Source organism: Aptenodytes forsteri, unplaced genomic scaffold (assembly GCF_000699145.1).
Source record: "Aptenodytes forsteri isolate BGI_AS27 unplaced genomic scaffold, ASM69914v1 Scaffold647, whole genome shotgun sequence".
In the NCBI taxonomy this organism is placed as follows: Eukaryota; Metazoa; Chordata; class Aves; order Sphenisciformes; family Spheniscidae; genus Aptenodytes; species Aptenodytes forsteri.
In genome coordinates, this window is record NW_008795889.1 from 106,894 (window position 1) to 121,088 (window position 14,195).

General features: G+C 63.1%; 1 protein-coding gene across 1 annotated transcript in view; it reads left to right on the top strand.

The window, feature by feature from the left end:
- Nucleotides 1-14,195, top strand: part of SNED1 (sushi, nidogen and EGF like domains 1) — a 29,622-nt gene that overhangs the window by 12,548 nt on the left and 2,879 nt on the right. The window contains exons 5-29 of the mRNA XM_019473373.1: nucleotides 597-759; nucleotides 1,640-1,765; nucleotides 1,913-2,026; nucleotides 2,818-2,931; nucleotides 3,186-3,299; nucleotides 3,433-3,549; nucleotides 3,852-3,977; nucleotides 4,257-4,361; nucleotides 4,822-4,935; nucleotides 5,089-5,205; nucleotides 5,699-5,815; nucleotides 5,902-6,018; nucleotides 6,280-6,393; nucleotides 6,482-6,655; nucleotides 6,855-6,968; nucleotides 7,923-8,036; nucleotides 8,475-8,588; nucleotides 8,676-8,789; nucleotides 9,420-9,716; nucleotides 10,929-11,112; nucleotides 11,202-11,314; nucleotides 11,861-12,139; nucleotides 12,575-12,719; nucleotides 13,058-13,140; nucleotides 13,917-14,003. Of these exons, the coding sequence (XP_019328918.1) occupies nucleotides 597-759; nucleotides 1,640-1,765; nucleotides 1,913-2,026; nucleotides 2,818-2,931; nucleotides 3,186-3,299; nucleotides 3,433-3,549; nucleotides 3,852-3,977; nucleotides 4,257-4,361; nucleotides 4,822-4,935; nucleotides 5,089-5,205; nucleotides 5,699-5,815; nucleotides 5,902-6,018; nucleotides 6,280-6,393; nucleotides 6,482-6,655; nucleotides 6,855-6,968; nucleotides 7,923-8,036; nucleotides 8,475-8,588; nucleotides 8,676-8,789; nucleotides 9,420-9,716; nucleotides 10,929-11,112; nucleotides 11,202-11,314; nucleotides 11,861-12,139; nucleotides 12,575-12,719; nucleotides 13,058-13,140; nucleotides 13,917-14,003 (3,376 nt within the window). The remainder of the gene's footprint in view (nucleotides 1-596; nucleotides 760-1,639; nucleotides 1,766-1,912; nucleotides 2,027-2,817; nucleotides 2,932-3,185; nucleotides 3,300-3,432; nucleotides 3,550-3,851; nucleotides 3,978-4,256; nucleotides 4,362-4,821; nucleotides 4,936-5,088; nucleotides 5,206-5,698; nucleotides 5,816-5,901; nucleotides 6,019-6,279; nucleotides 6,394-6,481; nucleotides 6,656-6,854; nucleotides 6,969-7,922; nucleotides 8,037-8,474; nucleotides 8,589-8,675; nucleotides 8,790-9,419; nucleotides 9,717-10,928; nucleotides 11,113-11,201; nucleotides 11,315-11,860; nucleotides 12,140-12,574; nucleotides 12,720-13,057; nucleotides 13,141-13,916; nucleotides 14,004-14,195) is intronic.

Consider the following 14,195-nt stretch of genomic DNA (forward strand, 5'->3'; position numbering starts at 1 on the left):
TTTTTTCTTAAATAGCCATGTGTGCTCTGGCTCCCAAAGCTGAGACCATACAGGGGGCTTTGTTATCCCGAAACCACAGGTCTTTGCCTTGGCTGCTGCCTCATAGTCCCTTTTCCTTCCTAACCTCAGCCTTGTAAGAGCAGCTGCTGCAGCCAGCACAGCTTTTGCTTGTGTTTTTATTTCATCCTTGTGTATGTTGTTGTGTTTAAGGGGGAAAAAAAGCCAACACCCACACCCGCAAAAACCCCAGTACCCGTTCAGATGGTGTGAATTTATCGGCAGTTGATCCGTGCTTGGCTCCCTGCCCACCAGCCTGCAGCAGGCAGGATGCTGCAGGTGGAGAGGAAGCGGATGGGTTTTGAATCCCAGGGGGGAGGGACCGAGCGGGCAGAGTGGCCGCTTCACCCTGTCGTGTCAGCTGTCATCCCGGCGCGTGGACAGGGCTGAGCACTGGCTGGTGGCACATGGAAGGGGACAGTCGGTCTGAGTGGTGCCACTGGCAGCACTGAGTGGCAGGAGAGACGAGCCCTTGTGCTCCAGCTGCCTTCCCCCGTGTACCAGTGATGTCATTTTACCCTCTGCCCTTGTCCTCCCAGGCAGGTTTTAACGCTGGTGATGGAAAGCGCTACTTCAACATCCCCGGATCCCGCACCGATGACATCGCTGACGTGGAGATGACGACAAATGTGGGTATCCCCGGGCGCTGGGTGTTCAGAATCGATGATGCCCAGGTGCAAGTGGGGGGCTGCAGCAATACAAGTAAGAGGACAGCAGTTAGGTTTATTTAACTCCCAACCCAACCCCACACTGTTCTCCAGCCCTGTCTTTCCCTGCCTCAACCCCCACCTCCACGGGGTGGAGGAGACAGCTCGAAGGGCTTGGGGAGGGAGGGGAGGCAGCCATGGGGGGACTGTCCTCAGCACCTGCCGTGGCTGGGGACAGCATCCATGGATGCCCTGGGGCTGGGAAGGGACTGGGAGAGCAAATGGGAGGGGAGGAAGACCTTTGAGACAAAAAGAGCCTGTGGGGAGCGATAAGGGAGGGAGGCTGGGGAGGAGGTGATGGTGCATAAGTGGGACCCTGCTGGCCTGCTGCCAGGCAGGGCACAAGGGGCTGGCACCCTCGGGCGATGCACACGTCTGTAAGTCCCAGGAGGTCAGGGCGAGCCATGTGGAGGGCTGCTGGGTGCCAGCCTCCCCTGTGGGGCTGGGGCGCCAGGGCTGGGCCACGCTCCCCACCCTGGGGGTCCTGCACGTCCCCCACAGAGCCGCTGGCCTCCTGTTCCTCGTCCCTGCTCCCCCCCAGCCGTGTTTTCCCACCCGTGATCTGCGTGTGTCTCGCGTTACTGGTGGGTTTGCTGTACATGGGCTCTCCTGTCCCCCTTTCCCTCTGCCCGGGGTGATAAGCGAGGGCATGTCCATGTCTCCCCAGTGGGTGGGGCTGACCCCGTGCAGCCTCTCCCCCTTGCACAGGAGGAATAACTGCCCCGCCGTAAGGCAGGTGGCCCCCGTGGGCTCCCCGAGCACCCCAGGGAGCCGGGCGGGTGCGGGGACAGACCCCAGCGCTGGTGTGGCTGGAAGGCGGCGGGTGAGCCCTGCTGGGGTGCGGGCTGACAGGGGGTCACCAACTGTCCCCACAGCCTCTGTCTGCCTGACGCTGCGGCCCTGCCTGAATGGGGGGAAGTGTATCGAGGACTGCATCACGGGGAACCCCTCCTACACCTGCTCCTGCCTGGCCGGCTTTACCGGGAAGAGGTGCCATGTTGGTGAGTGCCGGCCCCAAGCTCCTGGTGCTTTGCCACAGGGAGCAGGTCTTGCTCCCGGCGTCACTGCTGCATGCTGGCAGTCTCTGTCCCTGTGGCTGTCCCTGTCCCTGCCCTGACCTCCTGCCCCCACCCGGGGCTCTGTTTCAGATGTGGATGAGTGTCTCTCCCACCCGTGTCAGAACGGAGCCACCTGCCTCAATGGTGCTGGCAGCTTCAGCTGCAGGTGCCCACCGGGCTTCACAGGCACCAGCTGTGAGACTGGTGAGTGCGGGGCTGCTGGTGTGGCAGGCCTGGCTCTTCGCCGTGCTTGAAGAGCAGAGACCGCAGGCTTGGGGGACACTGCCGCTCTTGGGGGGGCTCTTCAAGTCCGGGGCTCCTGTGGCAGCTGTTGGGCTTGAGTGATTTGTGACGGGTACCGAGCGCTGCTGGCTTGGATTTCAGCTTGTGCAGGCAAAGGAAACTTCGCTCTGGCCGCAAGCCCTTCCTTCTGCTGGCAGCCCACTCCGCCAAGGGCTTGGTTCAGCGCTGCCGCTCCCTTAGTGAGAAAAGCTGGTGGTTAGTGCTTAAACAGAAGTCTTGGAGGCCTGCTTTCGCAGGTGATGCTCTGGTCCCGAGCCCTTTGAAGCCAGTGGGGACTCTCCTGGTCCCTGGCAGGGACTGTAGTGGCCGGTTTCCCCCGCTGCTGGCCTCCACCTGCCAGTGGAAGTGCTGCCAAAGCATTTGGCTCCCAGTGAGCCTCCGTGCCGGTGGAGAAGGCGAGCAGGGAGTTGACTTTTGGGGAAGGGAGGGAGGGAGAAACACCCAGTGCAGCACACTGGCATCCAAGAGGTGCAGGGGGATGAAAGGGCTGAGCTGCCCGAGGAAGGGTTTTGGGAAGAGCCACAGCTGGGGACGTGGCCACCATCTCCTGCCGAAGGGAGTGCCTTGGTGGCTCCGAGCTGTGCTGCCTCCCCAGCCCCAGCATCACCGTGTGTGCAGAGGATGCCTTGTGCCCGTCCTGCGCCTGGGTTGATCCCCCCCCCCTCTCTTTTTTTTTTGGTGTCCTACTGCAGAAGAGTCGCCATGTGAGAGCAGGGTGTGCCAGAACGGCGGGAGGTGCCAGGTGGCGAACGGGACAGCGGCGTGCTTGTGCCAGCCGGGGTACATGGGGGCAGACTGCCAGACAGGTGGGTGGCAGGAGCAGGCGCAGGGGGGAGATGGTGTCGCTTCACGCCTTGGCAAGCTGCCTTCCCACCCTGCTTCACCCTGGCCATAGTTTTGGGAGGGGAGCGCTTGGCATTGCCGGTGGCACTGATTTCCCCCTCCCCCCGCCCCCAGCCATCGCCTTCCCCCTCCCGAGCATCGTCCAGGATGGGAGGCAGTGGGTGAACCGGCAGTGCCCACGCGCGGCCTGACCGCCCCTCCTGGCCTCCCCTTGCAGAGGTGAATGAGTGCGAGTCCAGCCCATGCCTGAACGGCGGGCACTGCGTCGACCTGGTTGATAACTACACCTGTGTGTGCCTGGAGCCCTTTGTTGGACAGCGCTGCGAGACAGGTGCCTGCTCCTGCCTGTGCTCTGGGATGACCCAGGCCAGGGACTCTCCCCCACATGCTCCAATGGCCATCATGGCCCCTCTCCCAGGGCTGGGCTCTGCTCATCACTCGCTTGCTTGTTTTCCCTGCCCCAGACTTGTCTTCCTGCGAGGACCGGAGCTGCCGGAACCGGCAGACGTGCAACTACATCCGTCCCGGCCGCTACATCTGCACGTGCTCCCCAGGTTATTACGGCAACAACTGCCAGTACGGTGAGTGGAGGTGTGCCTCGCCCAGCCCAGCACAGGAGCCAGTTTTGGGGGAGCTGGGCAGGAAGGGGCAAATGGCTAAAAAGAGGCTGCATCAGCCATAGGCACTGCTGAAAGCTGGCGGGCAGGGTGTGCAGAGGGGTTGTGCTGCCAGGAGGGAGCCCCTTCCATCAGGGCTGCTTGGCCACGGTGGGTTCTCTGGCATGAAGCTGGGCTAGACTGGCTCTGCCCTGGCTCCCCCGGGACAGAGGTTTTTCCAGCCCCAGGCTGGGATGGCTCTGGCTCAGCCATCACCTTCCCCGCAGGTGGGCCCCGTGTGCCTGGCGCCTGCCTCTCCCACCCATGCCAGAACGCGGGCAGCTGCCTGGAGACGGAGCAGGGCTACGTCTGCGAATGCCGGGAGGGATACACTGGGCAGGACTGTCGAGACAGTGAGTACTGGGGGGTCTTTCTGGTGGGGTGTTGCGTCTCTAGGGGAGCCCTTGTGCTCCTGAGAGGGTGAAGCAGCAGCCCTGGAGAGCCCGTTCAGGGCTCCTGCACTGAACAGTGAATCTGTCCCGCTGAAGGGGGCTGTGCCTGTGTGCCTGGGGGGGGTCGTGGCTGCCACCCACCTGAGCTCCCCCTGTGGGTGGCATCTGGCAAGGCTGCTTGGCTGTTCCAGCCCCACAAGCAGGAGGGGTCCTGGGAAGCTCCCGTCTCCTCTCTTGCAGAGCTCTCGGAGGGCTGTGAGTGTCGCAACGGGGGCAATTGTCTGGAGGGGAACATCACTATCTGCCAGTGCCCACCTGGGTTTTTTGGTCTTCTCTGTGAATTCGGTAGGTGAAGGCTTCCACTCACTGTGTTTGCTCCCTCTCCGGGATGCTTGGGCCAGGCAGGCTGCGGGCAAGCAAGAAGACACTCTGCCCATGCCTGAGCCTAGCACAGTACCAGGGGCACACACTGAATTTGAGCCTAGAAATATTGTCCCCTGGTGAGGAGGCAACACTTCCATCTTCATCACTCCCCCTTGAGCCATGCCTCTCCCAGTCTCTGGCCCCAGCCCAGCTCTCCTGGGTGGGGAGGGAACTGCAACTTTTGTGTGCTCCTGCTCCAAAGCTTGCTGGGCATCCAGGCTGGCCCTTGCCGTTTGCACGGTCTGTGGTGTGGGGTACAGAGGGTCACTCCCATGTCATCAGACCCTGCAAAGTTAGGAGACCCCCATTTCTGGCCAGGCAGCCAGCTGGGTGTCCTTCTGCCACCGGCTGACAGAGGCCGGCACTGGCCATGTGTTTGCAGAAGTCACCACCACACCGTGCAACATGAACACGCAGTGCCCAGACAGCGGGTACTGCATGGAGTATGGTGGGAGCTACCTCTGTGTCTGCCACACTGACTACGGCACCAACCACAGTAAGTCTTGTCTGCAGGGACGCAGGACCAGCCCCAGGGAGGGACATGCAATGGGGGCCGGGAGGGTGAGCAGGGATACCGTCATCAGCTGGGGAGCAGCCCTCACACCCCTGGTCGTACATCCTCGGTGACGCCTTGTGTTTGGCTTTGCAGCAATGCCATCCCCCTGTGACTCGGAGCCCTGCCTGAATGGGGGCTCCTGTGAGGTTAACGACGACTCGTACACCTGCGAGTGTCCTCGAGGCTTCCTTGGCAAGCACTGCGAGAAAGGTACCCGCACAGAGCTCCCTGCTGGCCCCAGGACCTGGCAGGGGGTGGGAGAAGAGCTTGGACCCTTGTGGGAGATGAGTAGCTGCTTGCTGAGCTGCAGCTTGAAGGGGGTGCAGGTTATCCCATCCCATTCCATTGCGCAGGGTGGAGGGAGGATTGCACGGCTCCCTTCACGGCCCCTGACAGTCACAGCAGCTGATCAGTTGTTGTGTTTCCTGCACAACACCATCAGTGTTGGAGTTTTTTTACATGCTTGAGCTTCTGGCCTCAGGAGCAGCCACCAGTCCCCTGGCATCATGTGCCCGTGGTCCCCCGAGGCCCCGGCACGTGTCTGCACAGGTGTTGTTTCAGTGTTGCTGAGCCCAGGGCTGTGAGGCCCAGGTGCGCTCAGCTTTCCCGAAGCGAGGGGTTTGGTGGGATGCTGGCAGGAGGCGGTGGCTCTCGGGGTGCTGGCAGCAGTGGGTGACCCCCACTCTTGGCACTCTCTCTGCAGCCAAGCCACGGCTCTGCAGCATGGGGCCCTGTCGCAATGGGGGCACCTGCAGGGAGGCGGATGGCGAGTACCACTGCACCTGCCCCTACCGCTTCACCGGAAAGCACTGCGAGATTGGTACGGCCCCCCAGCCCCCCCCCCAGGGAGGAGAGGCGGCAGTCGTCCTGCTCGCTGCTCAGGTCCCACCTGCCCTCTGCCCCCAGGTAAGCCAGACCCTTGCGCCTCGGGGCCCTGCCAGAATGGGGGCACCTGCTTCCACTACATCGGCAAGTACAAGTGCGACTGTCCCCCGGGCTACGCTGGCCGGCACTGTGAGATTGGTAGGTGTGAGCAGGGCGTGCTGGTGCCAGGGGCTGCCTGGGGAGGTGTTGGGGCTGCCGGCGGAGTCGACAGCCACGGCGGCAGCAATGAGCCTCACTACTTACTTTGAACCCCCTTCCCTGTAATTTGAAGTGCTTCGACTCTTCCTTGCACCCTGCCAGAGGGCAGGGCAGCGCTGCCAGGGGCGCAAAGGGGATGGCTCTAGTTTCTGGGCTCTGCCAGCTCTGCAGCAGTTGTTCTTTGCTCTGCTCTTCTTCTAGTGCCCTCCCCGTGCTTCCTCAGCCCCTGTGAGAATGGTGCTACCTGCGAGGACCTTGGCGGGGGCTATGCTTGCACGTGCCCTGTGGGCTACATAGGGAAGCACTGCCAGTCTGGTAAGGGCATTACGCTGCCCCTGCTAGCCAGGGGCTCGGGGTGCCTCTGCGGGCCCCACTCACCACCCCCTACCCCGTCTCTCCTCAGAGGTTGACTGTGGCGTCCCCAGCGAGGTTAAGCATGCCCAGGCCTCTTTCAACTCTACCAAGGTGGGCTCACTGGCTGAATACCAGTGTGAGCTGGGCTACACCCTCAGTCAGCACAACCACCCCCGTGTCTGCCGCTTGCCAGGCATCTGGAGTGACCCCCCTGAGTGTGATGGTGAGGAGTGCCAGGGAGCAGCTGAGCCCTGGGGCACCATCCCAGTGGGCTGTGGTCACAACCATGGCTTGGTGACCCCAGGACATGTCCTCCAGTCCTCCCCTGCCCGTGTCCACGGACAGAGTCCCCTGGGGACCCCTGCCCCCTGCCTGGTGCTCATGTCTCTCGCCTTGTCTCTCCCCTGCCCAAATGCCTGCAGAGATCGATGAGTGCCAGTCCCAGCCCTGCCTGAACGGCGGCCAGTGCAAGGACCGCATCGCCGAGTTCCTGTGCCTTTGTGAGCCAGGTTACACTGGCCACCACTGCGAGTCGGGTAAGAGACTGTGCCGGCTATGCTCTGGGGCCACTGCAGGCAGCTATAGCAAACTCTTCCTTGCCCCCCAGCCCCCAGGGAACGACAGCAGGTGCAAACCCCACAGCCAGGAGCCGGGCTGCCTGCAGTTGTGTGGGCTGGCTTCAGTCTCCTGCCTGTGTGCTCAGATCAGCCTACAGCGAGGGCTCCTCTCCTGGAGCCCCCAGCCAGCTGTGGGATGCGCTGGTGGGGAGATGCTGCTCCCGGTCAGGCAGAGGAGCAGGCAGGGCGGCGGGGGCATGTGTGCTACTTGTGTCCCCCCACTAATGGATGCTGCATGGGCATCTCCATTACTGGCAAGGCAATGACTTCTGACATGTGTTAAGCCCCTGCAGAGAAGCCCCAGATCTTGGGATCTGGGTGGGAAGTGCCCTGCGTGGCTCCAAAGCTATTGACCAACTGTGGGGGGAAAAAGCAGCTTGAGGTTGCACATTCTTGGCTGTGCTGTGCTCCTGCTCCCATGTATGCACATGGTCGTGGTCGCATGTGGGTGCTGGTTGAAGGGGGTGATGGGCAGCATGGGGGCTGGTGGGACTCTGTGGCAGGTGGCTCTAGCCCAGCTCCCCAGGGCCTGGCAGAGGATGGTGGTGGGAGAAGGTGGGATGCCCGCCGAGCGTTAGAGGAGGGGATGTGCTGCAGGCATCCTATGGGACGTCTTGGCACAGCCCCACACTGCCAGCCATCCCCAGGTGTCCCTGTGGGCATGTCCCCATGCCCAGCTTCCACCGCAGCCGCTGTGCAGGGGGACAGAGGGCTCCTAACAGCCTCGGGAGCGGAGCTGTTCCTGGCTGGTGGGCTTGGGGGTAGTGAGCAACATGGGGAGGGTCCGTGCCCTGCAGGAGAAGCGCTGCTTTTCTGAGTCCGCCGGCCCCGTCACTGTGCTGAGCCAGCGCCTCTCCTCCTGCTGTTCCCCAGATGTCGACGAGTGTCAGTCAGAGCCCTGTAAGAACGGCGGGACCTGCCGGGACCTCCTCGGGTCCTTTGCTTGCTACTGTCCTGAGGGCTTTGTGGGGACCCAGTGTGAGACAGGTAGGGACTCACCCTTCCCAGGGTGGTGGGAGGCTGGACTGTGGGCACTGGGATGTGGCCAGGACTGGTACCGAGCCAGGCAGCTGGTCGCCGTCTTGGGCACCTTGACCCCGAGCCATCACCTCAGGCTCTTGCTGCCTGTTGCGCTTCCTTGCCTGCGGTTTCGGGGGCAGAGCTGAAACTGCTCCAGTGGGGAGGGAGCAAAGAACAAGGTGTCCACCGGTGATGGATCCCCTTTCGAAGGCATCCATCCTCTGCCAGGGGATGCGGCTGCTGCGGTACTTGGGTGGGATTCTGGGTCCAGACTGACTGCCAAGCCCTGGGCTGCACATCCATCCTGCTGCCCCTTTGGGGGGTTGTTGCTGTCACTTGCCTGTGGGAGCTGGCTGCCAGCATGCTGGGGGCCCCCACTCACCGCTGGCCTCCTCCCACCTCCAGAAGTGGATGCCTGTGAGTCAGGCCCTTGCCGAAATGGAGGGGAGTGCGAGAGCTACGGGGGCTCCTACCTCTGCGTGTGCCCGGAGGGTTTCTTCGGCTACCACTGCGAGACAGGTGAGGTGGGCAGGGCGGCTCAGCACGGGGTGACCACTTGGCCAGCTGGCACCACTAACACCGCTGGGCCTGGCACCTCTCCTGCAGCCAGCGACCCATGCTTCTCCAGCCCCTGTGGGAGCAGAGGCTACTGCCTGCCCAGCAATGGCACCCACAGCTGCACCTGCAAAGTCAGCTACACAGGCAAGAGCTGCGAAAAAGGTAAAGGCCCTCAGCAGCGGCACCAGGACGTGGCGTGGGGCTCAACACCGGCCCGGCAGTGGCCACTGCCCGCGAGGGGCTCAACGCCGTCGGGATCAGCAGCTCTCCTTGAGGCAGGCAGGGCTGGGGCCGTGCCTCCATGGGGGGCAGCCCAGGCCCCACCGATGCCACGGGCAGGTAGTGGTGTGCTGAGCCGCTGCCACAGGCGTCAGGCTCGGCACAAGGACGCTGGGGACAGGTTTCCCTGGCCCCCTGCAGCGATGGCGATCCCTCGGATGCCCTCAGGAGGGGAGGCCAAGGCGTCCGAGGGAAGCCTCTCGCTGCCGGCACCAGCCTCCCCAGGACCCCTCACCCCATCTCTCTGGTGCCCTAGGCCCGGCAGGTGGCCGCAAGTGCTCGGCCACCAGTGCTGCCAGGTTGCAGTGGCTGGGAGTGCTCCGACGCCCTGGCTCCTCCCATGACCCCCGAGCCAATGGTGGCTGGCATCTGCAGGGCCCCTGCCAGGTGCGCTGAGGGAGAGAGCAAGGGCCCCATCCTCCATCGCTGCCGCTCTGCCTCTTGCTGCCAGGGTCTGTTCTCTAAAGATTCATGGCGTTACCTCTCCCCTTTGCTTTTGCCCACACCCTGAAGAATTGCTGCCACCAACCTCATTAAAGGTGGAAAGGGTGGAGGACACTGGTGTGTTGATTTCTTGGCACCCACCTGAGGACGCAGCCGCCAGGCAACTCATTGACGGCTACGCCGTGACGTACGTATCCCTCGACGGCTCTTACCGCAGGACAGATTTTGTGGACCGAAGTCGTTCTGCCCACCAATTGCGGGCACTAGCCTCCGGCAGAGCCTACAATATTTCTGTCTTTTCAGTCAAACGCAACGTGAACAACAAGAATGATATCAGCAGGCCCGTCATGCTCACCACACGCACTAGTGAGTAGCATCCCCGGGGGGATTGCGGTCGTGAGCACGCATGGTCCCCACAGGTGCAAGGGCTTGTGCCGCCTCCTCCCCACCACTGGCTCCAGCTGCAGCCCAGGCCTGTGCCGAACCCTGGTGGGTTTGGTGGTGCAGATCCTAAAATCCAGCTGGGGGCCTTTGAAAAGCACTCGGCACAGAGAATTGCTGTTCTCTTTGCTGTGAGTAAAAGGGGACTGAACCCTCCGCAGCTCACCGGGCCCCTGCTCAGGGGCTGGTAAGGCAGCTGGCAGCAGGGACTGCTCCTGGATCCTATTCATCGGGGCCAGGCTGCACCTGCCGCACCAGTTACTCCTTGTCACTGGGCCCAGGGTAGCGCAGGTCCCCAGTGCTGCTTGGCTGAGCTAGAGAAGCCCCTGTGCCAGCTGGGCAGCGGGGCTGGGTGATCTCTGCTGACAATGAGCCCCATGGGTGAGTTGCCCTGCCATCCCACTGGGCTTGGTGCGGGGATGTGCCAGAGAGGGCAGAGGCTGGCAGGGACCTCTGCTCCATGGGTGCAGGGAAGGGGGCACAGTGATGCCTCTGTAGGGGCATGGGCAGGCAGAGCAGCTGCGGTCCCACTTTCTAGGGCAGGCGGATGTAGAAATCAAGTGCAAACTGAGGATAGAGGGGATTAGACCTAGAAAAGCTGCCCTCTAATGAGAGGGGGATGGTGGCAGGAAAGCCCATGGACCACATCCCCTCCCCAGTGGGCTGAGACCAAGTGAAGCCCAGGGGAGGAGAAGGCAGGCGTGGCACTGGGCACAGCAGGGGTCTGTGCCCCTGGCCATGGCATGTCGGGAGGCCTCAAGCCAGGGCCAGATGCTGAGGGCAGCAAGAACCAGGCTCAGGATGGCCGCCTGGGGCATGCAGTGAGCTTAGGGCCAGGCACTGCAACCCCTTTGGAGCTGGTGGGGGGGGGCTGGGGCCAGAGGAGGACAGCCCTAGGGGTGCCGTGGATGGCATGAGGCCTTGCGGGCAGGCAGATGGATGCGCCTCCCACCTGTCCACAGGTGGTGAGGATGGGAGAGCACAAGTCTGGCAGGGCAGGTGGTGCTGAGCTGCTCCCGCTGGGGAAGCCAATCCAGAGGGGCAGGCAGGACACCCCTTGTGGGGGTGTGGGGAAGGGACAGAATGACACATGATGACCGGAGGCTGACCGCAGCCCTCTCCACTTGCTCCGGCCAGGACCACGTCCGGTGGAAGGCTTTGAGATCATGAACGTGACGGCCAGCGCCATCACGGTGCAATGGGCTCTCCACCGGCTCAAGCACTCCACTGTCAGTAGGGTGCGTGTCTCCATCCGCCAGCCAGGGGACCTGGCAGACCGCACCGTGGAGCTGAACAGCAGCGTGGCCAAGTACACCTTCCTGTGAGTGGGGTGGCATGCGGGCACCAAGCTAGCTGGCCCTCCCAGGCTGTCCGCTTTACCACTTCCCACCCTACCTTCCTCCTCCACAGGGACCTGCAGCCAGGAGAGAGGTACATTGTCCATGTCACGACGCTGAGCGGCCTGGGGACAGAAGACCACCCCTCAGAGAGTCTGGCCACAGCCCCCTTCCATGTGTGGACGAGTGAGTGGGCTTGCCTTCGCCACCCTCCACTGCTGCAGGGGCCCTGGGGCTTGGCAGGCACAGGGCAGCCACAGCTTATGGCCAGCAGGAAAGCTGCAGGGAGGGGAAGGTGCGAAAGCCATCAGCCTGTCTGGCCAACATGGCAGGTAGGAGGCATGCAGGCAGCCCTCAAGAAGGGCAGGCAAGGCACCGGCACATCCTCCCCTGCCCGATGTTGTTCACTGCCCAAGACCAGCATGAGCTCAGGCCCATGTGGGGCCTGTACACAGGCCTGATTCATCCCCTGCTGTATGGCAGCTGGAGGGCAAGGGCCAGACCCGTGTGCCAGGGTACAGTGAGGCTCTGCCCCCCTTGCCAGGGACCTAGTGCTGAGTATCTCCTCCCAGTGCATTGCACGGCTGGAGCCGAGCTGAAGGCTGGCCAGGGCATGGCCAGGCAAGCTGGGGCCCTGGCATGCTTATTAGATGGCATGTAAGCGGGTAAGGTGGTCGCCATTCAAGGGCACCAGCGCTGACCCCTTTTCTCCCCACCTCCTGCCTGCCCCAGGGCCTCTCCCCCCCCAAAACCTCACCGCCTCCCGCGTCACTGCCACCTCCGTGTCCATGGCATGGGAGCAGCCGCCTGCCGGTGCTGTGGAGGGGTACATCATCAACGTCACCACCGCTCAGAGTGTGAAGAGCCGCTATGTGCCCAACGGGAAGCTTGTGTCCTACACGGTGCGGGACCTGCTCCCTGGGCAGCGGTACCGCCTGTCCGTGACGGCTGTGCAGAACACAGAGCAAGGCCAAGTGCACAGTGAGCCCATCCACCTCTATGTCACCACCTGTGAGTGCCTGGCTTGCCGGGGCTGGGGCGTTGCCAGTTTGCTGCAGCACAAGGGAGGCAATGGGCTAACGGGGAAGTAGAGCAGGGGGTAGGAAACCAGTTGACCAACAGAGTAATGAGCCCGTGGGGACTTGCTGCCCCAGAACTGGGTGCCTGCAGCAGGCTGTGGGGACAGGATGTAGGTCCCCTGCAAAGGGAGGTGGGGGTTGCAGGGTGCTGCCTCCATTAGCAGAGGGCAGATGCAGAGTTACAACTCAGTGATGCTTCACGGGGACCAATGCTTGTAGGTTGGTCTCCACCAGGCATGTGGAGAGTGCGCGCGTGTCCCTAGACAGCCCTAAATGGCAGCCTGGGGACGAGGGGACTGGCTGGGAGTTGGGTTGCTGTTCTGACTCATGGCCTGCCTCCTGCTAAGCCTAACCCTTTGGTCTGCAGTGCAGAGGGATGGAGCTCCGGAGGGACGGTGGAGCCAAGCTGGACACCCCCGGGTCCTGCGCAACAGGCTGCCCCCAGCTTTCCTGCCTGAACTCCGCTTGCTAGCGGATCATGACACAGTTGAGGAGCTCTCGCCAGCCCCCAGGTGGGTGCTGCCCTGGCACTCCTGGCTCTTCCACTAGCGCTCGGCCCAAGCATTGGGCTGAGCACAGCCCCTTTTCCTAGCTCTCGTGGCCGGATGCACACAGGGTCAAGCCATGCTCCTGCTGGGTTGTGCTTCTTGCCCACCCACTGGGGTCCTGAGCCAGGCAGGCCCTTGTCCTGTGAGCAGGTCCCTGCCCACAGCTGAGCCCACGGGACTCGCACCGAGCCTGATGCCACCAGCAAGTGTTTTATCCAGCTGCCTCCAGCCCTAGCGCATGGGATGGCTGTGGCCTGGGGGGACCTACAGTGCCCTGTACCCTCATGGCTCTCCTGTCCCAGGTTCACCGAGCTGGTGGATGGCAGAGGAAGGATCAGCGCCAGGTTCGGCACTGCGCTGAGCAAATCCATCACTGTGAAGACACGTAAGTGCTCTGCTGCCTTTCTGGCCCCGTCCTGTCACCCAGTGCCATCTCCTATGCCTCCCCCCAGGACAGGGTGGCAGCTGGGCAGACTGCTGTAGAGCTGGGAGAGCCGCAGAGGAGGGCAGGGCCCTCTCACCTCTCCCTGGGCAGACGAACATCTGCCCTGCTCGCTAGACCCCTGCCTAGGGAGAAGGGTGACACACGGCTGGTCAGGGAGTGCAGAGAGGGACCCTCAGTGATGGGAGGTGATGCTGGCTGCAGCACGGTCTGGCCTACGCTGCCAGCAGCAGTGGGAGCCCAGGCAGCGACCCTGCAGCCCTCCAGTGCAGCCCCTACCTGCCCAACAGCCTGAGCCCCCACCACCAAGCACAGCCTCACGCTTGAGGAGGGCGCCTGGGCAAGAAGCCCCTCACTAGCCCAGGACCAGCCCCCACTTGCCATCCCTGGAACACCAGGAATACAAGTGCCAGTCCAAGATACCCTACCAGGCCTGGGAACCCCACGCTGTGGGGTGGAGAAGGGGCCTGGCACACCTGACGGCAACCCTGGGCTCGTTGCCTATCTCAGCTCTGCCCCTGCCTCCCCAGGGCTCTGTGTCCCACAGCCTTCCAGGAAGGTGGTCACCTTAATTCTAGGGGTGCCAACTGGGAAGGGCTGACCCGCTGCCTCAGGCCTGACCAGCCCCCTGATGCTGCGGGCAGGCTGGATCCTACCAAAGGGGCTGCTTTTGGGTCTGGCCCCAGCTGGAGGTGACATTTGACCCTCTCGTTGCCCAGAGCCGGAGGCTCCAGTGAAGCTGGAGAACGTGGAGGTGTCAAGCCAGGGCAGTCTGGCACTGCAGCTGCGTGAGGCAAAGAGCAAGAGTAAGTCCAGGAGGAGACACACGAGCAGCAGGGACCCAGCCCAGGCCCTGCAGGCAAGCAGAGTGCTCGGCACCAGCTTGTTGCTCTCCTTGTTGCTGCCCTGCCGGGAGGCACATAAGGGGCATGGCATGGGCCCCTGCCGGCTGCTCCATCCCTGCTCGCCCGCTCGCAGCTCTCTGGCATGCCGGGGGG